At 30.7% G+C, this 27,964-nt stretch overlaps 1 protein-coding gene across 6 annotated transcripts; it reads right to left on the reverse strand.

Moving 5' to 3' along the window:
• Window positions 1-1,480: 1,480 nt before the first annotated feature.
• LOC127263481 (leucine-rich repeat extensin-like protein 3) lies at window positions 1,481-26,894 on the reverse strand. Of its 6 annotated transcripts, none has more exons than XM_051292527.1 (5): window positions 26,592-26,884; window positions 26,048-26,422; window positions 25,183-25,296; window positions 24,940-25,037; window positions 24,256-24,777 (listed from the first exon to the last, which is right to left on the reverse strand). In XM_051292527.1, the coding sequence occupies exons 1-3, from the start codon at window positions 26,764-26,766 to the stop codon at window positions 25,292-25,294; spliced, it is 555 nt and encodes a 184-aa protein (XP_051148484.1). In that variant the 5' UTR covers window positions 26,767-26,884; the 3' UTR covers window positions 24,256-24,777; window positions 24,940-25,037; window positions 25,183-25,291. The 6 variants fall into 6 exon arrangements, with proteins under 6 accessions (XP_051148482.1, XP_051148481.1, XP_051148484.1 ...); XM_051292528.1 differs by having other exon boundaries at window positions 24,256-24,813; XM_051292525.1 differs by lacking the exons at window positions 24,256-24,777; window positions 26,048-26,422; window positions 26,592-26,884 and adding exons at window positions 1,481-1,515; window positions 3,172-3,749 and having other exon boundaries at window positions 25,183-25,291.
• Window positions 26,895-27,964: the final 1,070 nt, after the last annotated feature.

A 27,964-nucleotide genomic window follows, 5' to 3' on the forward strand; every position in this document is an offset into this window, starting at 1 on the left:
TTAGACATATATTTTTAGTGTCTACAATTTTATTTTAAATTTTATATTAATAATTATATTCGGTTCGGTTTCGGTTTGGATATTTGAAATATTTGTAAATATTTTTATTTAATTAGAATTTTAATTACTTTTTAATGTATATTTTTAAAATTTCGGTTTGGTTCGAATTATTTGCAAATATTGCAAATATTTTCGGTTAACCGAAAATTTCGGTTCGGATACGATTCGGGTTTCGGGTATTTGTTCAGTTCGATTCGGATATCAAATGTGTGCGTATTTGCAAATACCCGAATCGTGTCCACCCCTATTCTTGATGACAACAAATGTAAGTTTGCCTTGAGTGATCAAATTATCATTTTTTGTATGTATGTTTTATTTTGATTTTGAAATTTGATTACAGTGTTCTTATAAGTTTTATATTATTTTTTTTGCGATTCAGGTTTTTTTTCTTTTTTTTTTTTTTTTTTGAACGATAGAAAAAGGGTTGTACCAATCATATACAGAAAATTCATAGATTTCGTTACCGTATTCTTATATATTTTGTTTTCTTTCTTCTTTTGGGGATTCAGTTTCATTTTTTTAACGATAGGAAAAGGATTGTTGGAGTCATATACCAAAATGTCATGGATTTTATACAAAATTTCTTAAATGATTATTCAATTAATATTGAAATTGTACATACATATATATGGATTTGTTTCCTCATAATTTTTTTTTGACAAGATTTTCCATATATATATATATATATATATTATTCTCTTACAAAAATAAATATTTAATATAAATATTATCTTTTTTATATTATCGACGGGATTCCTAATACTTTACATAAGAAATTTTTTCAAATCAAAACAACAAACAAACAAACTCATATAACTTCACTCCATTATTATTATTATTATTAAATAATTGTTAAAAACAATTAAATTACACTCCAATTCAAATTTCAAATAAATGTTTTATTCAAATATAAAATCCCTTCTACGTATTCAGGAGAAGATATATATAGGAGGACTCTAATGATAGAAAAATTGGTAATAGAAAAAACAATATACAAATACTGCTAAAAAGTTTTATTGTTGAGAAATGTTAGATGGATGGTTAACATATGATATCGTTGAACGAGTCAATAACACTGTTAATTTTGGGAGCGATATCGATTTAAAAGGCGATGTACATATATTCGGGATCAAACTTTATCATAAAATAAATGAGTACGACTAGGGTGTCTGAGACCCTGTTATACATTGATATTGGATACTATAAGATTTTATTTTCACTGGTAAAAGACATGATCACGACCAAAAGGAACTAGGAGTTGAGATAGATGAACTGTGTGGTTGCTTACTTTGAGTATGAGAAACGAGATGATTGTTGTATTCAAATGTTCAAATATTCCTAATTTTGAAAATGCACTGTTTTTGGCTGGGTGCATTGGTCTCCTCTAACATTTCCTTCATCTGGGTCTTATCAGCCACTAACTTATTCAATCCATCACTGTTCTGCCTCGTCATTCTGGTGGAAATAGGATCCAGTAGGTCAGACCAATTACTAGGTAAAAAATAGTCAAACTAGATTCTCATTTGCCCAAAATCAACATTATATTTGTTCCTAATTTTCCAAATAAACAAATGAATGTCTAAAAAAATTCTAATCCAATTTAAATAGTTTAAGCACTAATAAAGGTCTAAAAAATAAAAGTTCAAACATATAAATATGAATTGATTATTTAAAAACTAAAAAATCAAAGTTTGCGAAGAGTCAAAATTTAATTTTTTTTTTTTTTTTTTTTTTTTTTTTTTTTGATAAGGCTCCAAAAGCTTCAAACTTATTTTTCAAGGGTGTAAGCTTGTCCGTTGGTGAATGAAATTTTTGAGCCAAATGAAAAATTTTAGAGTAAAGATGTTTTCTTCCTTACCAAATATATATATATATATATCAAGGCTAGTACATTTGATTATACGATACCTTCAATGAGCAATGACTAGGGTCAAACAATATTTTTCAAGGGTGTAAGCTTTTCCGATGGTGAATGAAATTTTTGAGCCAAATGGAAAATTTTAGAGTAAAGATGTTTTCTTCCTTACCAAATATATATATATATATCAAGGCTAGTACATTTGATTATACGATACCTTCAATGAGCAATGACTAGGGTCAGACAATATTTTCATCAATGCAATTATTTTGGATCAATGAACTTTTTTTATTTTCCTGATAATATCATTTTTCTTGAACTTTATATTCTTGCTTTGTTGTTTCAAAATGGTTCAATAAGCATGACATTGCTTGAGGTAGCAGTTATTAGCGTTGTCATTCATGGGAAAAAATAAGGTTATTGGAGTCTACCATTTGAGTTTCCTCCACCCAAAAAATATTAAAGTTAAGGAGAAGAAGAAAATGAGTGTCTTGATCTAGTCAATTATTAATAACGTTCATAAACTAGATTTGGTTCCTTCGGAAACTAAAAATGTAGCATTTTTTTTTTTTTCGTTGAATAAAAATTGTGAATATTTGAATAGTAAATACATTTTATTAATTTTCTGTATATAGCCATCAACATTAGTTTTGGCAAGTTATTTGGTCATGACACCCTATTCCTCACTAATCTTCACAATGATTTGAACAAAATTTAATCTACTCCCTCCATCCCAATGTATTCATTTGTTTTTTTACGGAGTTTTAAAAATATTAGTATTATATTATAATATAGTAAGAATAAAGTAGAAATGACTAAAATGACCTTATTAGTATTGTGTGATATAAAGGTAACGGTATTTGTGTAATATATTGGAAGTTGTCAGTGTATTTGTAATATTAGGTAGATAGTACATTTACTAAAAAAGAAAATAAATATTTTGTTATGGGACATACCAAAATAAAAAAAATAGATACTTTGTTATGGGACATAGGGAGTATTTTTTATTTTTTTATTTTTATTTTGCCTTCAAGTGTATATATATACATACAATGTAATTTTTTTTTTAATAACATAAACAACAATAACATAAAAAATATATATATATTAAATAGAAATATTTCAATAGAATTAATGCTAGAATAATTTGTTTTTTCCTTGATCTATCTCTCTTGTCACAAATTTCTACCACCAAAAGGCAAAACAAAATTATATATTATGTTTAATAGTTTTTTTTTGTTAGAGAGCACAACTGAAAAGCCAAGTGACAATCACCAGGATCAACGGAGCAATTAGGATTCTCTGAAAGGATGGTGGGGATAGCAACGATGACGAAGAAGATGGCGGAGGGTTGTTATAGTAGTAAGGGAAGAAAGGAAATATCGGGTTAGGAGGCGGCGGAGTGGACCCCGTCGGATACCCTTGCGGTGGTGGTATGAAATAGCCATTGCCGCCTCCTCCGCCGGACGACGGATTAAGCGGTGGCGGATAGGAATACGTGGAAGGAACTGGCGGCGGTGGGGAGTAGTTGTTGTTCCCTGAGCTGCTGGGAGAAGGTGGCGGAGGGCAATTGGCGTTGGAGCCTGGTGGCGGTGGCGGCGACGGAGATGGTGGCGGTGGCGGTGGCTGAGGCTTGTTGCAGGGATTGTCACAAGAGGAGCACATTGTGCAGTCAATGTTGTACTTTGATCCAGCCCACTTCGTCGCGTGAGTATTTTGGTCGTTCTTAGAAGTCACCAAATGTACAGTTGTTGATGCACATAGTACCACCATCACCATTAATAAAAAGCTCTTACAACATCTGACCAGCATTCTTGCAATAAATTAAAATCTGGAGAAGTAGTGCAAAAACAAACCGACAATTGGAATTTGGAAATCGAAAGGTCTTTAATCGAGTGGAGAACTGAAGAAAATGGTAGCAACATTTATGATGAAATTGACAATATTTAATGCTAAAACAATTATTATTATTTTCTTAAATTGATATTTACATATTAAACCAAATATTCTTACAGCATTCATGGGTGACCAAAATGAAGAAAAAAATAATATAAATACTATTATTTATAATTTTGATATGTTTAAATATCATTGACTGTACTTAGCTGGCTACTAGATGGGCTTGCTTAGCCGACCGAATATGTTCAAAAGAATTAATTTAAATATGAAAATTATAAATGAATTTTGCTATATTTTATTTGATTTTAAATAATCTTATTAAGAATCAAATAATTAACAACAATATTTTTTAAACATTGACAACATTTTAATTTTTACCAACAACGTATAACAGTCAAAGTGTCAAACAATATAATATAATAATTGTCCCGATTCCAAAGCTGCAGCGAAAAATAAATATATATATATATATATAAATAAAAAATACCTAACTATGTTTAGTATAACCAAATATTTTTATATAAAAACTTCAATTCCAATACACCCAACCCCTTCAAATCAATATAGAAAATAGGGAAATAATGGGTGTGTTTGTGTGCGGGGATTTGAATTTTGAGTTGGGATTTGAATAGTAAAAATTTTGAATTTAAATAGTTGTATGATGTGATATAAATAGATGTTGATGTGATGTTTTGAATGTAAAATTAATTTTTAGTATAATATAAAAAATAAAAAATAAGTGTTTGATTTGATATTTTTAGAGGAAAAAAATAGAATGAATAATGAAAATCTAATCCAATCCCCCGAACAAACACACCCTAAGAACCAACCAAGTATACTTGTAGTCCAAAAATTCCTCAACGGACAAGTGTCATGTTGTAGAGGGAAGACTGAAAATGAATAAGAACTACGAAGTAAAACATTGGGTTACTTAGGATGTGTTTCGTATTTTGAATTTCAGTTATTTTTTTCTTTTAAGTATGTGGAAATGTGTTGATAATTAAAAAATAAATAAATGTTTTATATTAAATTTTTTATTTTTTAAACTGATAAAGTATATATATTATATATATAGAGTATATATATTATAGTTTTATAATATTAATCAAAAAAGTATATCGAATCGTTTTTAGATGAATAAAGTGTGCTTGTTTGTGGGTTTGAGTTTTTTTATTTAAATTTTTTAACAGTAAAATGTTGAATTTGAGTAGTTATTTTGATGTGATATAAGTAGATGATGATGCGATGTTTTGAATATAAATTAAATTTGTAGTATAATGTAAAAAAAAAAATTGATTTGATGTTTTTTGAGGAAAAAATAAATATGAATAGTAAAAACCTTGTGTAAAAACCTTAGATAATTGGATTTATTGTTTTCTAAAATGAATATAATAGAGTATAAAAATTTAAATATTTGAGTTCGATACATGTTAAAATAATAACAAATTTTAAAATTTAAAATTAAATAATAGTTCATTATTATGGGCCACTGGGTTAAGCTCTACGCATTTTCACCAAAATCGAAAAAGTTTACGAATTTTTTTTAATCAATTGTAAATTCTAGTATTCATTAATTTTAAAAAATAAAGTTCAGTCAGACTTAAAGCTAAGGTAAATTGGCCCAGCCATGTGCTCGGGCTTATTTTTCTAACATTAATTTTATTTGAAAAATCATTAAAATAGAAAAAAATATATTAAATATCAATTTCAGAAAATATAAAATTGATGTATTCTAAAAAGATATAATATCTAAGAGAAAGAATTTAATTTCAAAGTCTTCGTACAAATTAAATAGATACTTTGATTAAAATATATGTAAGTGTTTATAAGTTTGAATTCAGTCCCTAGTGAATAAAAGTTAGCTTCAATCTATACTTTTGTTATTTGTTTGATTATCAGTCTCCATTTACAATTTTGTCATCATTCATTGTCATATGTGAATTAAAGTTTATTATATACTCCAATAATATATCCGCATACTCGCATAGTAATATTGTATATTTATATATCCCGCCCAACATCTATTTATTCACTAAAATACTTATATTTAATTTATGTGTTTTTATATTTTTGTCTAAAAATAAAAGGTAAATAAATCAAAAGATACAGTTAAACTCATGTTTGATATGTGAGAGAAGTAGCAACCCACCCTCCACATTTTTCACTCTTTTTGTCGGGTTAATAAAAAACTTTTTTTCCATCGTTTGAAAATCTTCGCACTATTGTCATCTCTGAAATTTTATTAAACTTCCACTATGGTTCTACACAATGCCGAAGAAGGTCCAAAATTGATCCTCCACTTGAAGAAGTAAGTGTGTTTTGTATCATTTTTTAATTTGTTTTTACAACAGCTTTTCATACCATTATTTTCAGTATAATATGGGTTAACCTTGTCGGTCATATTATATGTCTGTATTAGTTGACAAAAAGCATGTATTCATTGTTATTTATGTTTGTTTGTACTTGTGAGTTTGTTGTCATTTTGGGTAATGTGTGTCTCTGTTGTCATATGAGTGACACGTATAGATTATTAATTGAATTTCTTTTTTTGTGGATTTTATGTAGTTTCTAGTTGAAGAGTTTAGGATTTATACCAATATAACTCAATGTGAAATAAGGATTTTTTTTTTTTTCCCCATAGTTTTACTATAAGTGAGATCGGTAATTGTGTGTTTGTTATAGTTGTATATTTTCTTTGGTTGTTTTTAGCATATTGTTGATGATTGTGGTACAAGTTAGAGCACCCAAATTCAATTATGCATTTGTTTGGTGCTCACAATTGCATCTCTTAAACCTCTTGTGATATGTCATATACTTATATATGTGTTTGTACACTTTGACTGTAGTATTAAGTACTCACTAGAGAACTACATAAAATTTTAAATGCATACTATATGACATAAACAACATTTTCACTCTTTTTGTTCAGTCCCAAAGAAAAATTTTATTGTCATTCGAAGATCTTTACATTACCGTCGTCTTTGAAATTTTCATAAACTCCAATCACGGCTCTGTAGAATGCCGAAGGCTCCAAAATCAATCATGTCACCTGAAGAAGTTCGAATAAGTAAGTTTTTTTGTGTTTGTTTTGAATTTTTTTACAGTAGTTTTTCATAACTTTTTTTTTTTTTGTTTAATATAGAGTAAGTCTTTCTTCCCATATTGTATGCGTCTATTAGTTTCCCAGTAGCCCGTGTTAACCGATATTTATGTTTGTTCGTACTTGTGTGTTCGTTACTATTTTGGTCAATGTATATTTTTGTTGTAATGTGGGTAACATGTATGTATTTTTATTGAAAAGTTTATGTGGATTTTATGTAGTTTTCTATTCCAACCCCAAAGCGGATGAAATGGATCTTCTTTGAAGAGTTTAGGGTTCATGCGCGTATAAGCATTGTGAAATAAGGATTCTTTTTTCATAGTATTACAATAAATGAGATCATTTCATTATATTTTATTATATTTGTATATTTTCTTTGGTTTCCTTAGCATTGTTGATATTTGTGTTGAATATTTGTAGTACAAGTTAGAGCACCTAAGATTCAATTATGAATTTGTTTGGTACGAAAAATCACATATATTACATATATATATGATATGTACACTTTGATTGTAATATTATGTATTCATTAGAGAACTAAAAAACTTTTAAATTCATTCCATATATTCCTGTTGTTGAATGATATTTTATTTATTCATAGAGTAGGTAAAGAATAAAAATCTTTAATATTTCATTTTTAATCACTTACTTCGATAACAATGTTGAAAAACTGAAGGAGAAGATGTCTGACATACATGTTAAAGCAACTAAACTGACTCATGTTCAACTACTAGCGCCGGTAAATAGTTTTGATCTAAATTCAATGTCGTTCAGGATTGGAACCGACATAAAGCTATTATTTTATGTTAAGAATTTTTCAGTAGTCATAGGACTAAATTCCATGGGTGTATACGTGTCTAAAAATGCCACTGTCCAATATAAGCTTTATGCATATTTTAGGGGGGAAGCAACGGCCCCTGCTCAAGTCAGGAATATTGTAGAAACTTGAAGAGACTCTTGCACAATAAGGGTATTGCATAAACTCTTACCATTATTATATATGTTTTAGTTGTTGTATTGTACTTTTCCTTTTTTATATAGAACAAGTTAAATAGTACAAAGTTTTCACAATGAAGTTCATAAATTCAAATCAAAGACGTCTTATAAACATCCGAAAGAGCTACAGGTGACACCATTCGGCCATTTGATTGTTTGCATAAAGGTGAAGCTTCCATGGTATCAACTATTAGCGCTAATCAATGAATTTTTTAAATCCTGATTGAACATCATTCAAACTTGGCACAAACATAGAGCTATTTTTTTCTACCAAAGAATTTTTGTTGTCATGATATTACGTGCGAAAGCATTTATGTGTTTGAAAACTTGAGGATTTTAGGGGAAGCAATGTTTTCTCTCTTGAGTTGATAAGATTAGTAGTTGTCGTCATATTCTTCAAATGAGTCCTACAAACAACATTTTATATATTTAGTCAAAATTATGCAACATGTTAAACATTTAGTCATGTCATCATTGGGTAATTTTGAAACAATCAGTAAAAAAAATAAAATTTGTTCTATATTGTAATTGGTGTTACAGTAAAAATAGAGGTAGATTGACAACATATATATTTACAAATATTAAATATGCCTGATATATATTTTTTTGTCTTCACTCATAACAGTATATGCTCCGGAATATGATTTATATACCTATAACAAGTATGTAAATACTCATATTAATCATAAAGTACCTCTATGGGCCAATATAGATTTTCATGTAATATAAATTCAATTCGAAGGTGCACGACGGGTTAGGTAGTTGCAATCTATTTACGTATCAAATTTTTTTATCCATAAAAGTCGATACCCTAAATTCTAAGAGTATGGGGTCCTAAACCTTATACTACATACCCTAAAACCTATGTCCAAAACTACTTAACATGTTTGTGTAAGATTGCCCTATTTGGATTATGCAAAGTCAATATATTGGTTAGACTACTATAAAGTGTTTGTAGAAACCAAAGTTTTAATGTCAATCATACCTTCAATCATTCAATGACACCTTGTAAACTTAGGATGTTGTGACAATGCTATTAAAAAAACTATCAGTCTATTTATTTACCAATGATCAATAAGGTAGTTGATTCATATTTACATTTGATTAGGTATAAGTGTATCTCAACAAAAGCCAGTAACAACACATTATCTGGGATGATGTGAGAAATATAATAATTATGTAAGTTCTTGAGATTCAACATGTTGTGCACAAGTATGCCTATAGTCAAAAGTCATATACCTAAAGTCTAATAGTGCAATAATCCCTATTAATATATCACATACCTCCAAATACAATTGATATACCTACCAAACGTACATAAATACTTATGTATAGTATACATATACCTCTATGGACCAACAGAGTTGTCTGTGAAATGTAAATGTAACTTGATAAAACATGAGGGGTCGGGTAATCCCCAGTCTACATACGTATACAAAAAAATATATATATATATTACCCATAAAATTTATGTCGTAGATTATAAAATCATAGAGCCCTAAACATTAAATCATATACTCTAAAACTAAAACTATAAACCACTTAATATATGTGTGTGTATCAGATTGTCCTATTTGGATTATGTGAAGTATATCCATTAATTGGACTATTGTATAATACGGATAGAGACAAAAATTTCAATATCAACTATTCCCTCAATCTTCAATTACGTCTTGTAAACCCAAGATGTTATGGAATTTCAATTAAATAGGCCATCATTATCAATTTATCAATTATAAATGAGGTATTTTATTCACATTGGTCGAGATGATGTTAGAACTATAAGAATTATGTAACTTCTAGGGATTTGAACCGTTTTGCACCAATGTATCTTTAATTGAATGACATATACCACAATAAATATTCTATATATGTCTAATATAATTTTGTATACCCCTTATAATACGGAAAACCCCCCTATTAATATAGTAGATACTCAAAATGTGATTGATATACTTATTAAAAGTATGTGAGTGTTCTTTTTTAATATATATCGTGTGGGCCAACAAGATTGTTTGCGTAATATAAATTGAATTTTATGGTGCATGAATGGTTAGATTGTCACCGGTCCATTTATGCATATGATAAAGTATTTTACCAATAAAATTTATGCCTTAAAGTAGTAAACCCTAAACTAAAACTTGAATAGAAAATTGTGTATTATCTAAATATATATATCTATTCCCTATAGAAATTATAAATAAGTATTTATCACATTCAAGTATATTTTCATGTTAATTAAATTTTCTATAAAAAAATATCATTAGCATAAGTAAACTAAGAGATTGTTTGGTTATTTATTCAGTTAAATATTGGTTATGATATTGTCGTAATACCATATGCTTCTTTATATCTTTATTTGAAAATGATTGATTGGTTTATTGCACTTCTAACCAAGTTTTGTACTAAAAACTATGATTGCTAACACTAAATGCTAGTATGTTGATCCATATGACACTACAAATCAAAGAATCACATAATCTTTTAAAGTTTTACCCTTATATACTTGCTTTTCGACAAATATGTCTAGATAAATGATACAAAACAAAAGTGTTAGTTTATATATACCTCCGTTAATAATAACTCGGAAACTTAAACCAGGTGATCATTTGTACTAGGAAAAAAAAACATAAATATAAATATGTGTAGGAAAGATCATTTGATGTACGTGCTTAGTATTCATATACTCTACCGGAACAAAAAAGTTTGTTGTGTAATATATATACATTACGATCATATTGTATAATAAGGACTACATCTCATTAACACCAAGTGCCAATATATTAACTGAAATGTCATTCCAAATAAATAATCTTACATGTTTTGATGATACAGCACTACAAAAAAATGGCTATTTGTAGCGAAATTTGACTCGCTACAATTTTTTCGTTACAAAAACTATTTTTTATTTCGGATATTTTCGTAACAAATGAATTTTTCGGTTTGGTCAACATTTTTCTTTTGTTGCGGTATTTTTTTCGTTACAATTATAATAATTTTAATTTCAAACTAAATCTAAAATAATATATCATATATATACATATATATACATATATTTTAATCTATACATGTTGAAATTAAAATAATTATTTATTTAAAATTAAAATTTTTATATATAATTAAAAATTAAAATTAAAAATAAAATTTCAAACACGGTAAAACATTTTAAATAAAAATTATAATAAAAAATTCAATTAAAAAATATTCTCGTTAAAATATTTTTTTTATTATTCGTTAAAATATTTTTTTATTTATAAATAAAAATTACAAAATCTATACAAAATATTTTTTAAAATAACAAATTTTTAAAAAAGTATTATAAATAATAATATCAAAATTTTCTTTTTATTAAAAAAATAAGAAAAAATTTAAAATAAAAATAATTTTATTAAAAATATATCAACAAATATTTATTAAAATAATAATTTATATTTTTGTAACTTTGCTCTAATTGATTAGAGAATTTATAGTCGCACATTCTTCTTCCTCGCTCCTCTATTCTTTCCTTTTTTTTCTCTTTCTTTCCGACAGCGTCTTCGACCAACCTTTGACCGTCGACCCAACCACCAGTCCGTAACGCAACAATCGCACCACAAAGCCTTGCGACTCCTCATTGTGTTCCACCAACCAGCGACGCCGCCTACCGTCGCGCTCAACCCAAGCTACCGCATTCGACATCTGACCAGCGTCTTCCTCTACATCAGCCAAGCAACCGCATTGCCCAGACCGCCAGCCCCCGCGCCTAGCTACCTCATGCCGTTGTGACCTCGCTTTCCGTGCCTCCAGCAGCTCCTGAACCGCCGAAGACCACCGCCCTAATCTTTAATCCTTGATTAGGTAATATTTCTCATCTCTTTGTTCTAATACTTTTAATTCAATAATTGGAAAATTTTCACTAGGGCTATTGTGATTACTGTTTGAGATTGCAAGTTGGATTTGAATTTGTTGAATTCCAAGAATTTGATGTGAATTTAGGTTTTAGGATTAGTTCGATTCTAATTCAGTTTTGCTGTATATTGTTTGAGTTGATGCTATTGGTGTTATGAATTGGTGCTATTGATAATTGGAAGATTGCTCACCATTTGGTAAAGCTGGAATATGTGGGTCAAGTAACTCAAATTTTGGAATCTTAGGCAAACCTGTCTCCAGCAGCAAGCGAGCGCCCTCTGCTTGGTACCACTTTCATTTTATGCCAAAAAGTAACACGATGATAAGACAACTATAGCTTCCAAGTGCCATTGCTCACTGCTGCTAAACTGAGGTGTATTTTCTTCAAAGAAAAACAATGTGTTTACTTTTTCTTGATGCATTGGTTGTTTACAACAATGTGACATTTATATAAACTTGACGATGAGAGCCCACCGGGGTGTTATGCATTTGTTGTTAGCAAGGATGATGAGTTAGTTCAACCCCCTTATGGCCATTCTTTTCCAACTATGCATCCATAATTTATTATTATTTGTTCTACATCTTGGAAGTTTTATTATTATTATTATTATTATTATTATTATTATTATTATTATTATTATTATTATTATTATTATCTGCTGGTGAATTGATTTAGGAAAATTAATTTCATATACATTTTTTTCATGGATTCAAAACGGTTGATAAGAAAATCCTTGTGTCTTTGTTGTTTATTTACACATGTTGTTGCTTTTACTTATTCGATCTGCTTAAGATTGTAAAGGTGATCTTTTCACTGCAGTACAGTTGCATCAAATTTATATATGTTGTTGCTTTTACTTATTCAATCTGCTTAAGATTGTAAAGGTGATCTTTGCACTGCAGTATAGTTGCATCAAATTTATTTGGCTATTTTAGTGGATGTATTACTCATTGCTTAAAAGTTTGTATAACATCAAAAGATAACTATTCAAAGAGAGCATCCCAGTTGGTGATAATATTGTGACATATTCAGTTACGTTTTGTAATGAATTATGGATTTCATGACTCATATTCTTCATTTTATTTGTTTATCCTTGCATATGATATGGGTTATGTATATGAGGTTTGTATCTAATTTGGAACAGAAATTTGGGCTGAACTTGAGCAATTTTGATTGAAGTTTCGCTCATGAATTTATTTTACTTTGTTCCAGATTTAATTTGCTTCCGTTTTTTAGCTCTTTGGAAGTGTGGATTTGTGGTGTAGAATATGTTATCGTGTATGAGTTAGCTATTATTAACTAAAATTTCACTTTTTAAACATTATTTCTTTGTTATTTTCTCTAAACTCTCTCTATGACTTGTAATGCATGATGCCATGCTTCTGTTCGTCTGGTATATAAGGAGACGTTTATGCTAAGCAAGAAATCACTGCCTCGACTGTTTTCTTATGATGTATCAACAAATTCAATTAAAAAAGTGATCTTTTATTCTTGTCAATTATGCATTGTTATCTACCAACAGATTTATTCTATAATCATTACTGGATTTCTACAAGGATGCAAACATCAATACTGGATTAATCCTAGCAGATTTTTTCTTACAGATTTGATTAGTCACGGCAGTATGGCTATAATTGACATTATTTCAGGTATGAAATTTATCAAAATCACTAGGAAATATTACTTTCATATAGGTAGTAAAGCAAAAGTGTAATCAAGCTTGTGTTTTGACAATTCAGTTGTGGAGATTGACTTTTCTTCATTTGTTGCAGTAGTCATGTCTGAACTTATCGCTAGCTGAAGTCCAACTTATTATTTGTCAATTGGTTGTACAATAGAAATTGTTCACTAACTTTATGGATTGCTTGTATTGATGATTTCATAAGTTTCTTCACATTGAGTGTAATGGGTAATCATTATAATGACCTGTTTTTATATCATGAGCTAGGCCAAGTGAAAGGAGCTACATGCATCTATTTCTAATTTGTGGGTCTTTAAGTCTGTTGCTTGATTTATGAAAATCCAATCTATTGCATGGATTTATTTTGTGATTCTTGAGAATGAATTGTTTGTTTTTGCATTATTTTGTTTGTGGGAATTTGTCTGCCCAAAATTTATGGGGCTTGGTATTTACCTGTATTGTTTGAACATGTTTGTCTTGCACTTGAGTATAATCAATTTATATTGCTCAGAACTAAGTTGAATGCATTGGAGAATAACATCATGTATATGCTCAAGAATCAAGCCGATTAACTACATCAATAATTAGAGAAATGGTTCCGTATTTTTTAAGCTAAAACCTTGGCTTGACTATATCTATAAATTACTTTCTTTTAATTATCAGAAAATATAATATATTTGCTTACGGTAAAGTTTGAGATATCTTGAATACTGAAATGCTACTTAATAATCAATTCAATACTTCGCTCTCATGGGTACATATATTTAAATATATGTGCATCACAGGTAGACAGGCTTCAGACGTTGTACAGAAGTTGGGAAGAGGACCCGGATGTTGAGTTTGTAGTTTTGAAGATTGTCTTTTTACCTCCCAAGTCACTTGTATTTTATTTTCTTGTTTTCGCCTAACATATGGTTGGAAAAATTTTGAAAGGTAGAGAGACAAGGCATTTGCAGCTGGTGGTGATATTGTGTCCATCTATAATATGCTGAAAGAAGGTAGAATTATAATTTCCTTGTCTATTATTCAGTATTGCGATTTTTTGTTTTTTTAGTTGGATTATTCAGCTAATGAATGTGCTTGAGTGGTTTCTCCTATATGCATTATAGTCAAGGGCTCCAGTTCGGTAGGATGCTACCTTTGGTTAACTTTTTTATGCCAACACTTTTGGGTTTGGTAATAAAGAGAGATCATAACTTCTAAGTGAGAATAATTTTGCTGCATTTTTTCTGTTGTCCTCACCTCTTCTCTTATTCATTCCATCAATTTTGTAAAAAGTAATTATAGGTTATGTTTTCGATTCATGCAGGAAATCTAGAAACTTGCAAGCATTTCTTTTGGATAATATATAGTTTTATATACTTTCTCGGTATGCATTTGAAGCCACATGTGACTATCTCTTAGCTCATGATTGTTTTGTATATTTATTAATGCTGCAGTATCGATCATCCGCTTTAAGATAATGAAATTTTGTGAGTTGCATTTTGTTTTCGATGATATACACATGTTTTCTTTATATGTACGTAGGTTATACCATTAATATAGTAAAGATTCTTTCACCGCTGCTACCGTTCCGGAGGCTGCGTTAATTCACGAACGATATTTGAAGTGCAAGCACTCTGTGAGTTTGTCCACATCAAGCCAATCGACTGGACATTCAAGGATGTACGTAACCATTTTTATAACTTTCTATTAGATTATAGCTTAACCAACTCGCAAGTAAATTCTTATATAATTTTTCACTATGTTGGCAGCTCGTTCGTCACGCGTAACTGCCGTGTATATTCACTTTGACGCTGCATAGGGCGATGCAGTGTTGCATGTAATTCTATGATGATAATTTTTGTTTGTGGATTGATACTGACTAAGTCCTTTACGTAGGTTGAACTTGCATATGTTGTTTCCTTTTGTGTGTTTGTTGCTATGCTTTGCCTTGGGATTGTATATGTTGGTTGTATTGCGAACTAGTTATGTTCCTAGACAGTGCGTACTTTGTGCTTCTAATGGTTGTATTGCGAACTAGTTATGTTTTTTGGTTCCGATACTATTTTTTTTTGCTATTACTAAAAAAAATAAGGATACTCTTTTTGTTGCGAAATTGTGTTCGTTACAAATACCACTACAAAAAATTATGAATGTCATTTAAAATATTTTTCTGACGATCAGTTTATTGTAACAAAAATTATACCGTAACAAAAGCCATTACAAATGCATGAACATTTATTGTAACGACGCTTTTATTACGAGAAACATCCGCTACAAATAAATCAAAAAACATTGTTAGCGTTACAAAAACCGTTACAAAAAGATTTCTCACGCGCGTTGACCATCTACTTTTTGTTACGGAAAATGTCGGTACATAGACTTTTTGTAACTCGAGTATATGCACCGGTCAAAATCCGGTACAAAATCGTTACAAATAGCTTTTTATAACGAAAAATGACCATTTGTAGCGGTTTTAATGCCGCTACAAATAACCATTTTTTTGGTAGTGTAGTCTAATGTATGATTAAATACTTGCATACTAACATTTTATAATTTCATATGCATGATACATACTGTAAAATGTTTAATATATTTCTTAATTAATACATCGTAAAATTTTGTTACAATATTATATGTCCTATTAAAGACAATTAAATACTTATATTTACTATGTATATATCCTATTTACATATAAACGAAGCCAAAGTTCAAGGAACCAGAAAGGGCCTGAGGCAGCTCTATCCAATTTTTTAATATCAGAAAGATGACTATTGACTCGGGACAGACCTTCGAACAGGTTGGCAAAAAAGAGGGTTCCGACCGAAAAGAACTGACCAAAAACGATGTGTATGACTAAATTTAAATGAGAAGGCAGAAGGCTCTTAGAAAAAGAAAATATGACATACCGCATAACCAAAATAATATAAAAGCAGTATGTTCGCAGTCGGTCATAGGAGCGCCCGATTCACCTTGAAAGTAGGTTATGAAGTTGGTCCACCATTTGTCTCGAAGATTGGACAACGACCAGCTAGCACGGTCGGATGCGAGTTCCTGGCCATTGAGAGACCTTACTATTGGGTCTTCGCCCACGATGGGAAGATGGGCAATCATGGCCACATCCATCAATATTGGACCCATGGGACCAGCAGACAAAAGAAAGACACCAATTTCCTGATTCGAAAAGGTAGCCGCAACTAAAAATACTTTGTCATGAAGATGAAGTACTTTGATGGAAACAAGAATGGTCTTGTCCATTCCCTGATGTTTCCATTGCTCTTGAAAGTGGGGTAGAAGTCTGGAATGCGAAGTGCGAAAGCTATCTTTGGGATCATTGAGGTGAGTTTCAATGATGTCTAAAAGATGAGAGAGGTTGAACGCAACATTCTTGATGGCAATGGGGGGTCCTTTGTTCGAGGATATCTCCCATTTTGGACGCATCTTCAATGTTTGTACAGTAAAGACGAATGGTGGGTGTTCGTTTTTGGATTAAACAAAAAGGGTTTCAGGGTTAGAGCCATCGAAAGAAAGAGGCAGGGACGTATTGGTTTGGCATGAGGGTAGAACGTAGGATAAAATGAGGGATTGGTGATAAAGAAGACAGAAGATTGAGTTTAGGGAAAGGCAAATGAAGAGTTGAGGGAGACAAAAGTTTCAGTTCAGTAGATGCTGAATGTGGAGTGAATTGTTATGGGGGAAAAGGATTTTAGTAAAACCCTGTGATTGGACTCATAACGGTAATGATTACCCTATCACATTGAGTCTCAGACTTCCAAATGTCCCATCTCACGACGATCAAGGTATAATGTTTGGAAGTCAGGAGGGATGAGGTAAGTTGTTGAGCACAAAAAGAAATTTTTAGGATTTTGGCCCAAGAGAATGAGGGGTTGTGAGCCCAATGGTGGGCCAATAGTGAATTTTGGTCGGATTGACTTTTAGAAGTCCAATTGACCATCGGATCCGTTCGGTCAGCGTATCAGGCAAGGGACCCATCCAAATTTGAGTACTGGGTCGGGTGGTTTTTTTAGGGAACGATTGAAACTGTTGGTTGGTCGGTTGTGGATACAATTTACCACGTGTCAGTAGGAAATTTTTTTAAGGCAACTGACGTTCGTGTGAATAGGTTAACCGACGACGATTGATGCACGAACCTAAGTAACCATCTCAGACGTGGTTTTCGGACAGTTAAAGAAGGAATTGTACAAATTAATGGATAATGAAAAAAGGATCTTCAATCATCTCACAAAAAGTCTTATTCGAGATCATTCACTTTAAATTTCTCAGTTCTTAGTGCATCCTAGTTTTTTACGTACTGTAGGGATCTCTGATCTCTGATACTCTCTACTTCAAGTTCGGAATATATTTTTGAATTTTACTTTTTATTATTGAAAATCCACATCAACATATATAAACACTTGTGATGAATTTAGGCTGAACTTTAGCCTTTCTACCTTGCTCTTTTCATCGGGTGAATATTTTATAGCATTAGTATGCGCTCTGATCAGCCCTTCCTAAGCCCATCTCCCAGTTGTACTTTTACCAACTTCAATTTCTTTTGTTATGTTTCTAAATATACCTCTTTGATGTAGAGGTACTCTGGAGTATGCTTTTATCAAATGCTTTCGTCTTTTTATATGTCCGAAGTATTTTTTTATTTTGTTACACAATGAGATTGGCATACCTAATAACAAATGTTCTTATGCTCTTTTCCATATCCTATGCACCACTATTATTGTGACTTTGAAATGTGTAGTTACTTTTGTTATCTTTTCATATGATGTTTTTCCATTACTTGATTTTTGGAACACAAATTGAGCAATTTGGTACTTGGCTTGATCACAAATTCTTCTTACTATTGTTTGCTGCTTTCATTAACTATATTGTGAATAGTAAATGTGAATACTATTTTTTATAGTATTTATAAAGTGGAAAAAATAGTTTTCTTATTAGGAGAACTTTTTTTTTTTTACTTTGATAAGAGGAAAAAAGATGTTTAATCATGATTAATTCTCGTAAGTATTTCAGAGAAAATTGAATTTGACATGTTGTTGTACTTCACCTGAGTATTTTACATGACTTCTGTTGTGATTGATTTTTGGTCTTTAAACGTTTATTCGTTATGGTTGCCTCTAGCTATTTTTTATGTTGGATTGTTGTTTATTTGCAACTGGTTCCATTAAACTGTTATGCTACCTTTATATTTTTGAAAATTTTGAGTGCATTTTTTTTTTTCTAATTATTGATTTTTTTCTTCTCAAAATTTACATGTATATTTGAGTATATTTGATTTGTTTCTTCACAGATTTTTATGTTATTGTTATTGCTAACCTTTTTTTGTTTTATGTTATAAATAGTAACAAGTAAGATCAACTAGAATAAAGAAACCAAATTAAGGTGAGTTTGTTTGAAGGATTTTAAGGAACAATACCAAAAAAATGCTCATTTGTAGCGGAATCTCATCCGCAATAATTTTTTCGTTACAAAAAATATTTTTTGTTTCGGATATTTTCGTAACAAATAATTTTTTTGATTTGGTCAACCTTTTTAATTTTGTTGCGGTATGTTTTTTGTTACAACTATCATAATTTTAATTTCAAATTTCAAACTAACTTTAAAATAATCTTAGATAATATTATCATATATATGCATATATAATATTTACATATTAATATATACTAGCTGAAATTAAAATAATTGGTTATTTAAAATTAAAATTATTATATACAATTAAAAAGTAAAATTAAAATTAGGACTTCTAAAGAAACTTTAGACACGCCCCATCCGTGCTTCTTCCTCTCCTCTGTTCGTTCTTTGTTCGTCTTCTTCGTTTTTTCATCTTCTTTCTTTTTCACTTTTTTTTTTCTTCCCGTACTTTTTCATTTTCCTTCTTTTAAGTTATCCGTACCGCACCCCTGAACCGCGCCGCCTCCGCCTTCCTCGACCGTCGACCGTGCTCCGCTGCCGTCTTTCTTGACTCGTTGAGCGCGAGCTAATCCTGCCCGCCGACGGTAAGCCACTTTTTATACGGTTTCTTCATTCTATTGTTTTAGTTTATTGTATTGAGGCGATTTTAGTAGTAATTTCTTTTGCGCCGCTGCTCTTTTTGTTTTGTTATTTTGCTAAATGTTGGGTGAGGATCGCAACTTGCGTATTTTGAAGAGATGAGATTTGGTGAAGCCTTGTAGCTTTGAATTTGTTTAATTTGGCATGTTCATGTTGATTTTTTCATGATGCAGGTTGTTTTTTTTTTTTTTTTATTTACTTTATTATTTTCTTGTGTTGGTGTTAATTTATGAGTTTATTTTTTGCTTGGTGGTTAGCTCAATGATACAAATTGCATACATTTTCCAGTTCTTGAAATCTCTCACAGGATGCTGTATTTTTTGGCATCCCTCGAAGGTTTCCAGTTGTAGTGTTTGCACTCTTTATCTCCTTGTTGTGAATGTTGGAGCAAAATACATTCCAATTAAAACATTTCTTTCTGAAATAATACAGCTAAAAGCTTTTGTTTTAGTTGTGAGTAACTTTATTATTCGAATCAAGACATGTGTGGATCAATTATGTTATGAGTAGTAGTTTTTGGTTGTTTTCTCAGGTTTCCATGAATGGAATTTGGTAAGTATGTCCAGTGAATGGTGGAGCTGTTCAATTTCCCGGCTTTAATGGTAATGGAAAAATTACTCATTCCGGTGCTTATTAATATTGTATCCATATAATATATATTTTTATCAAATAATTCTAAAGAAACCCCCTGTTTCAATTCATAATCCATTTGTTTTGTAATACATATTTTGAATGTGTTGTTTGCTGCACAAATAAATCATTTGTCTTTTTTTTGCTTCACAATTAAAACTATTCTTGACTTGATATAGTTGTGTATTTGGTGCCCTGCATAATAATATTCTAATCTAATAGTCATTTATTTATTTATTATGCATGTATGTTTGTGTGTGGGCTGTTTATAAATTACATTGTAGGTAGGATCCTGGATTGGAATCGGACATTGGAAATAATAACATGACTGATGAACTATTGTATCCTATTTGAGATTCTCATTTCCTTCTCGTTATGTATGCTCTTGTTCTTATCATTTAATGTTCACTACATATGTTTTTTTTTTTTTTTCGTTATCAATGTATTAATTTCCCTCATAATTTATAGTTGAAATTAGCTTGGACATTACTTGTCTGTACATCCACCGCTAAATGTTTGATTTAAATTTGTTTCAGCTTCTACTTACAATGGTTGTATGTATTGAAATTAGCTTTTGAATATGTTGAGAATAATTGTTGTTTTACTAAATTATATTTGATCAAAATGTGTATTGCATGTTTACGAGAGAGATCCAATTAGCTTGGTGTATTTGTTTGCTTTAATAACCATTCTTGCTTATCAATATTTTTGAAATTTTTTCTAAAAAATCGTATTTTCTCCAAAACATAAGTGCGATATGAGTACTGTTACGCAGTTATGAACCTTTCATACTTAGGATGCAAACTACCCAAGTCAGCTATATTTCATTCCCCAGTTTGAGAAGGACAAAAGATGATTGGTTGGCTATTATCGGGTGAAACCTCGAGGTTGGATTGAAATGGTAGATGGAAAATGTTCACTCAGTCGGAAACTGTTTGTTTCGTATGGTCTTGTTGGGGAGCATATATGTTTATAATTAAAGATTATTGTAGATGTTGGTGGGTGAATTGATTTTATTCCCAAACCGTTTTATTTTTTGTTATAATTCAAAGTGTTTGGTATTTGGATACATTTGCACTCAATTAATTGTTGTTGTTGAATCAATACATGTTTAAGTTGGTTGTTTTGAACAAACAGATTTTACATGCATCAAATAAATTGATTATACTGATAGTTGTTCTATAATTGTGTTATTGTAAGGATGTTGGTCCGGGTGTCATCAAGATAGGGTCCATACTATAATTCTATTTATGTTGATCTATATTTTGTTTTTTTTTTTACATTTCTGTCATCAAGATAGGCTCTATCTCGACTAAATTCTTATATACTTTTGCACTATGTTTGCAGCTTGTTCGTCGCCCGCAACTGCCGTGTATGTTCAATTCGACGCTGCATGGGGCATGGCAATGTGACACGTGATTCTATGATGATTATCTTTTGTTTGTGGATTGATGCTGACCTCCTTTCTGTTGGTTGAACTTGCATTTTCTACTTTCTTTTGTATGTTTGTTTTTATGCTTTGTCGTATATGTTACGCCGAATTGCGAAGTAGTTATGTTCCTAGACAGTGCGTACTTAGTGCAATTGATATTTTATGTAATATTCTTATATTTTGTAATGTTGTTTGGGAGTGTTTTTCGTATCGTACAGGTTTTAATTGAAAGAATAAGAATATTTTTTTGTCACGAAATTGTGGTCGTTACAAATACCATTACTAAAAGTTTTAATGTTTTAAATAGTTTTATGACGATAAGCTATTGTAACAAAAATTATACCGTAACAAGTGTCGTTACAAATGGATGAACATTTAGTGTAACGGTTCTTTTATTACAAGAAATATCTGCTACAAATTCATCGAAAATTCAAAGTTCGCGTTACAAAAATCGTTACAATAAGTGATTAAGAAGTGCGTTGACCGTCCACTTTTTGTAATGAAAAAAGTTGGTACAGAGATTTTTTGTAGCTCGAGTATATGCACCGGTCAAAAATCCGATACAAAATTGTTACAAATAGTTTTTTATAACAAAAAATGGCTATTTGTAGCGATTTTTTAGCCATTTTTTGTAGTAGAATTTCCACTATCATTTTTTTTTAAAAAAAATATTAAATTAAATACTTATTTTTTATATTATAGTAAAAATTAATACATTCAAAATATTACATTAATAATTATTTATATTACATCTAAAATTATTCTAATTTAAATTTTTTAATATTCAAATTTCAACCCAAAATGCAAATCCCCAATCAAACACAACGGTGTGTAATTTTGTTATATATATTGACATTTAAAATTATGTTTGTAGATGTAATATTAAAGAAAATAGAAGCTTATTTTATCATAGTCATTTCAACTTTCCAAAACATAAAATAAAATAGAAAGATAGAGAGAAGACATGAAAAATGAATTAGTGGGTTTTCCGGCGGTGAGGAGAGGTGGGTAAGGTCATCTTATCTCTACGAGTTTGGGGATAAGATGAAGAGAGCAAGCTGGTTTGTTTGTTTAATGTATTTATATCACTTTATTTATTTCTTTATTATAATTATTATTATTGGCACTCTCATTGTCACTTTACGACGGGAATATGATGACAAGGATGGAATGGAAGGGAAACGCTAAAGGGTAAGGTCAGTTTCCAATTCCAGCTTCAAGTTAAAAAGGTGTGGACGAGAAATGCTAACGTTGCTTGGACGCCATGTCCGCTAGTTACTGCTGACCTTCACTTTATTATTATTAATATATTTATGGGAAAAAATTATTTTTGTTTCAATATAATTAAAATTCATCAATTTTGATTCAAATATAAAAACTTTATCAATTTTGGTCTCAATATAATCAAAATTCATCATTTTTTATCTCAATATAACCAAAACTCATCATTTTTGGTCTCAATATAAAAGTTTTATCAATTTTAGTCTCAATATAATCAAAATTCATCATTTTTTGTCCCAACACAATCAAAGTTTATCTTTTTTGGTCTCACCGTCAACAAACCGACGGAAAATACTAACGTGGACTTGCAAGATTATGCAATTTCTTCAAATATAAATGTAAAGTTTAATTTCTTTTCATTACAGCATTTTTTGTCGATTTGTTGACGGTGGGACAAAAATAAGATAAGGTTTGATTACATTGGGACAAAAATAATGAATTTTTGTTATATTAGGACTAAAATTGATAAAAATTTTATATTGAGACACAATGATTAATTTTGGTTATATTGAGACAAAAAAATGATGAATTTTGGTTATATTGAAACCAAAATTAATAAAATTTTTATATTTGGACCAAAATTGATGAATTTTAATTATATTGGGACTAAAAATAATTTTTTTCCTATATTTATTTATTAATGTTTTTATTTATACAAAAAATTTTTAAAAAAAATTATAATAAAAATTGAATACTTCTTATAATATTTTATTAAAAAATAATTTAACATTGTTTCTAAAATATTACTATCGAAAAATAAGTAAAAAAATTAAAATTACATAATTATCTCCTAAATGGAATTATAAAAAACCTTCCTACAACACCTATCTCAATTCCAGTTTAAAATTAGCCTAAATGGCTGATTGATTGACCCCATTAACCCCACTATATACATAATTTTGATTGGATTAAATCAGAGCACCGTTGAACCTAAATGCTTACTTTCTTAATTATACTTTTCCATATCCCTCGGCAATTAATTGCAACAATTTCAAGGCAATTCAAATCTTAAACACTTAAGTCCCTATTTACTAGAGCTCACAAATATTAATCTGACACATCAATTCCATATAAAATTTTTGAGGAATTTTCAATTTGATTATGTATATGATTTGACACAAACCTGACACTTTAATAAATTAGTCGAGTTAGAATTGAAGTTCTCATCTCGAACCCAACACGACAATCCGATTATAATATATTAATATTGATTAATATATTGATTATATTATTTAAAATAATTATAATTTAATAATTTGCTCATAAATTAATTTAAACTAAATTTAATTTTAAATAATTTAACCTAATTCATTATATATATTTTAAATTGAATAAAAAATTTCAAGTTATTTTTGTATACTAGTGTCAGCCTGAACAACTGTAATAAACAAATCGGATTAAAATTGACTAATTCAACTCGTTTAAAATATTCAACTCAATACGAACCGACGCAAATCGACCCGTCTAACAGCTCTACAATTTACAATATTCCTTCCACACCACCGCCGGCACAATTATTTATGATCATAAATCGACCCAGCCATTTTCACTCAGATTCATCATCTTTTTACCAGTTATTTCTTAAATATGATATGGGCCCCGGGTGTCAATTAATAATATGGTCATTTGCTACCAAGTGTGGCTTTTAAGGCTAATATCACCACAATTAACTTCTCACGGTCCCAGCAGTAGCAGTAGTTGAAAGAGGTCCCAACCCAAGTTGTGCAATTATTTTCTTTTTTTCTTTTTAATGACCTAAGAACTTGCAGCTGCTACCAAAAAATTCGAACTTGGTAAACCTTCAGCCAAATTTAATCATCTGCAAGTTAGGCCGGACAGGACAAGTTGTAAGTTCGGATGGTGGACGGGGACAGGGAATTTCACCTTTCCCTGCTTCAGCGCCCTCCTACCCAATCATAAATATATTGCAACCACCAGTCAGCTGTCTCATATAACAAATTCATGACTATCAATCACTATGTCAAACCTTACAACAAATTAATATATATATATGTTGTCATGAATGGCGAAAAAATTTGAAGGTGTTTAATGATTGCAACTGTCTAACCTTTAGGAAATGGGATGTGATCATCACCAGAAGAAATGGATGAAACTTTCTATTCCAGCATCCCCACTTTCAGTGAAAAGCTCAACCAAGCTATTATCCTGTATCAATTTTAAAGAGCCACCCAATTGCATCACTTTCGTTAGGATTTGGAAAAGAACCAAAAATAAAATAAGAGTTCTCAGTGTTCAAAAAATATGAATTTCTTTAAAATGCAAACAAAAAGTGAGTGAAGTAGTAGCATACCTTCACCCCACGCTCTGAATATTGGAATACCTATAGCTATAAAGATAGCATCTCAATTTCCTCGAAACCATATTTCCTATCAGATCAGGCAAAGAATTATTCCAAATCCTCAAACTGCAAAAGCAAGGAAAAGAAAAGGCATTAGCAAAGAATATAACCAAATTATGATCAAGATGCAACAACACAGAATTACAAAGAACACAACAATAGCTGCTCTACAACAGGAAAGAACAATCAATCTTCAAGTGCTAGCAGTATATAAGGAGACACTAACCATAAACTTTTCAGATAAGACAGGCCCAGAAAAAATTAGAGAAAAAAAAAAAAAAAAAAAAACCATCTTCAAGATAATTGTTTCCCCAAATTTGTATGGCCTTATAACAAGCAAAAACTGCAATTGCTACCAAGAAAACTATAAAGACTATCAAACATAAAATGATAGCAGAAGCATTTCACTCACCACCAAGTTCCCAGTAAATTGCATTAAATTGGCATGCACCAAATGGATCAACTTAAAAAAGGATGGATCCCTTCCTTCAATCATATACACACACACACTACACTACTAGACTAGTCCCATATGCATCATACATCACATATATATATATATTATATATATATGTATGTATATACTAGTTTGGTTTTTCATTTTTAATCTTTCTTGCATATTAGTGATTGCCAGTTCCCCCTTCCCACATATTAATAAGATTTCCAAAAGGCACATTCAGTCCACCCCACAGGAAGTGTTCCTGCTACTGCCATTGACGCCCATTGTGGACGAAATAAACAGGACCACCATTTCCATAGTGGTGATGATGATATTGACAAGCATACTTATGAGGTATTTTTCCAGCAGCTTTCTCACCATTAATCGGATACGGAGGAGGCCTCAGGGGGGCGTGTCGGATGCACCGGTTGCTACTGGAGGCAGGACACCGAGGAGGTAAGACACCGGCGGTGGACGAATACGGCGGCGATTTGGGGGACGTGGAGTCGTTACTGCTGGAGGAAGCAGGGGAAGATGGCAGAGAGGGTGGTTTGGTGGTTTTGGGGCTGGACAGGAATGCCCTAATCTTCAGGGATGACGGCGGCGCAGCCGCAACACGGTCGTATTCCTCTATGAGATTGGCGAGATCCTCGTCGGACGTGATCGAAACAAGTGCATCGAGATCTTCCGTCGGAAATTGGCACCTCAAATTGACGGAAGATCCAAACATCTCCCCCAATTTCACCAACAAATCTATTAAAAAAAAAAACAAAAATCAATAAATAAAGAAGAAACAATACAAAAGTAAGTTACGAGAGAAATTCACCCAAAAAAAATCAACAGATAAAGAAAATGGATAACAATCACAAAATGACAAGAAGAAATGATCGGAAAAAAGAGAACGAGGATATTGAGGACTGACCGGGGAAGGAGACGTTCCGTTCAACGGAGAGGACACGCGTCTCGCCACCATAATAGCGGAGCTTTCCGTCGGGATATCTGGGCAGAATCCGACCACCATAGCTGCACAGGAACTTGATGGATGGCTTGGGAATGGGATCATGAGGTGCAGGCGTAGATCTGATCATGATTCCCATTCGAGTCCAATGGATAGAGAATTAGGGAAAGGAGGGCGAAGAGAACCGAAGGGGATTGTGAGGCGGGTTCTTGAAGCCTATGTAAGGTACCATGGTGTAGTTATTTATAGAGAGAATTGTGAAGAAGATGATGATGATAAAGAAAGATAAAGATGGAGATAGAGAAGAAGATAGGGTTTGGGTCCGGTGAGCTCAGCAAGCAAGATGCCATTATTGTGGATCCCATTTCACACATTTGTACTATTTAAGTTTATTTATAAAGAAAATACTATACTCCCTTCTGCCAACCGTATAATAAAAATAATAAAATTAAACTTCATCATTTTTTTTTAAAAAATAATGACAGAATAAGTAGAATTGATGAAAAAAAAAAAAAAGTGGACATCATAAATGAGAGAAAACTAGTATCTAATACAATTTTTTTTATTTTATAAAATATAAATCAAATATTAATATTTTATTTTTATTTTTTAAAATTTTTAAAATTTTAAATCTTTACAAAGAAAAAAAAAAACATTGTCTAAGCACAGTTATATCAAAATTAATTATCCTATTCATGTAGTATTATTATTTTTAATTTTTAACCCTAAACTCGTTACTTCCGAACCGAAGTAGAGTCACACTCAATTTTTAAATGAATTACTCCATTTGTTCCATATACCGTGTATGCTATACCGTATATAATTAAGAATGTATTAGTGAAAATAATTATCATATACTCCCTCCGTCCATTCATAAAGTATACAATTACTTTTGACGCGGTCTTTAAGAAATAATAGTATTTTAATTATAATGGGTAGTTAAAAGTAGTGTAATGATATTTTTGCCCTTGTTTTTTGGTGTAAAAGTAATGATGTGACGTAAAATAAGGGTATTTGTGGAAAAAAGTAAGGTATTTAATGAAATGTTTACTTTGTAATTAGACGTCCCAAAATAGAAATATGTATACTTTCTAGCTGGACGGAGAGAGTAATATAAATAATTATAAATTAAAATTAAGATAATTAATTAATTTAATTTAAATTAAAATAAATAAATTAAAAAGTTTAAAATGAGATTAAAGTGTGTAATCATTTTTCAAAAAATAAAAGTGACATGAAATGTGAGACGGACATAAACGATAACGTGGACATGATATGTGGGACGGAGGGAGTATTTATTTGGAGGTGTATGTGTATGCCGATGGTTCACACCAACA

Source organism: Andrographis paniculata, unplaced genomic scaffold (assembly GCF_009805555.1).
Source record: "Andrographis paniculata isolate CXL003 unplaced genomic scaffold, ASM980555v1 Contig69END, whole genome shotgun sequence".
Classification (NCBI taxonomy): Eukaryota; Viridiplantae; Streptophyta; class Magnoliopsida; order Lamiales; family Acanthaceae; genus Andrographis; species Andrographis paniculata.

Excerpts from the sequence above, each read along its gene's own strand:
- LOC127263481 (XM_051292523.1), bottom strand. The coding sequence starts at position 26,766 with ATGGGAATCATGATCAGATCTACGCCTGCACCTCATGATCCCATTCCC. Across the intron at positions 26,423-26,591 it reads ACGGAACGTCTCCTTCCCCG|ATTTGTTGGTGAAATTGGGG; the intron begins GTCAGTCCTCAA and ends TTTTTTTAATAG.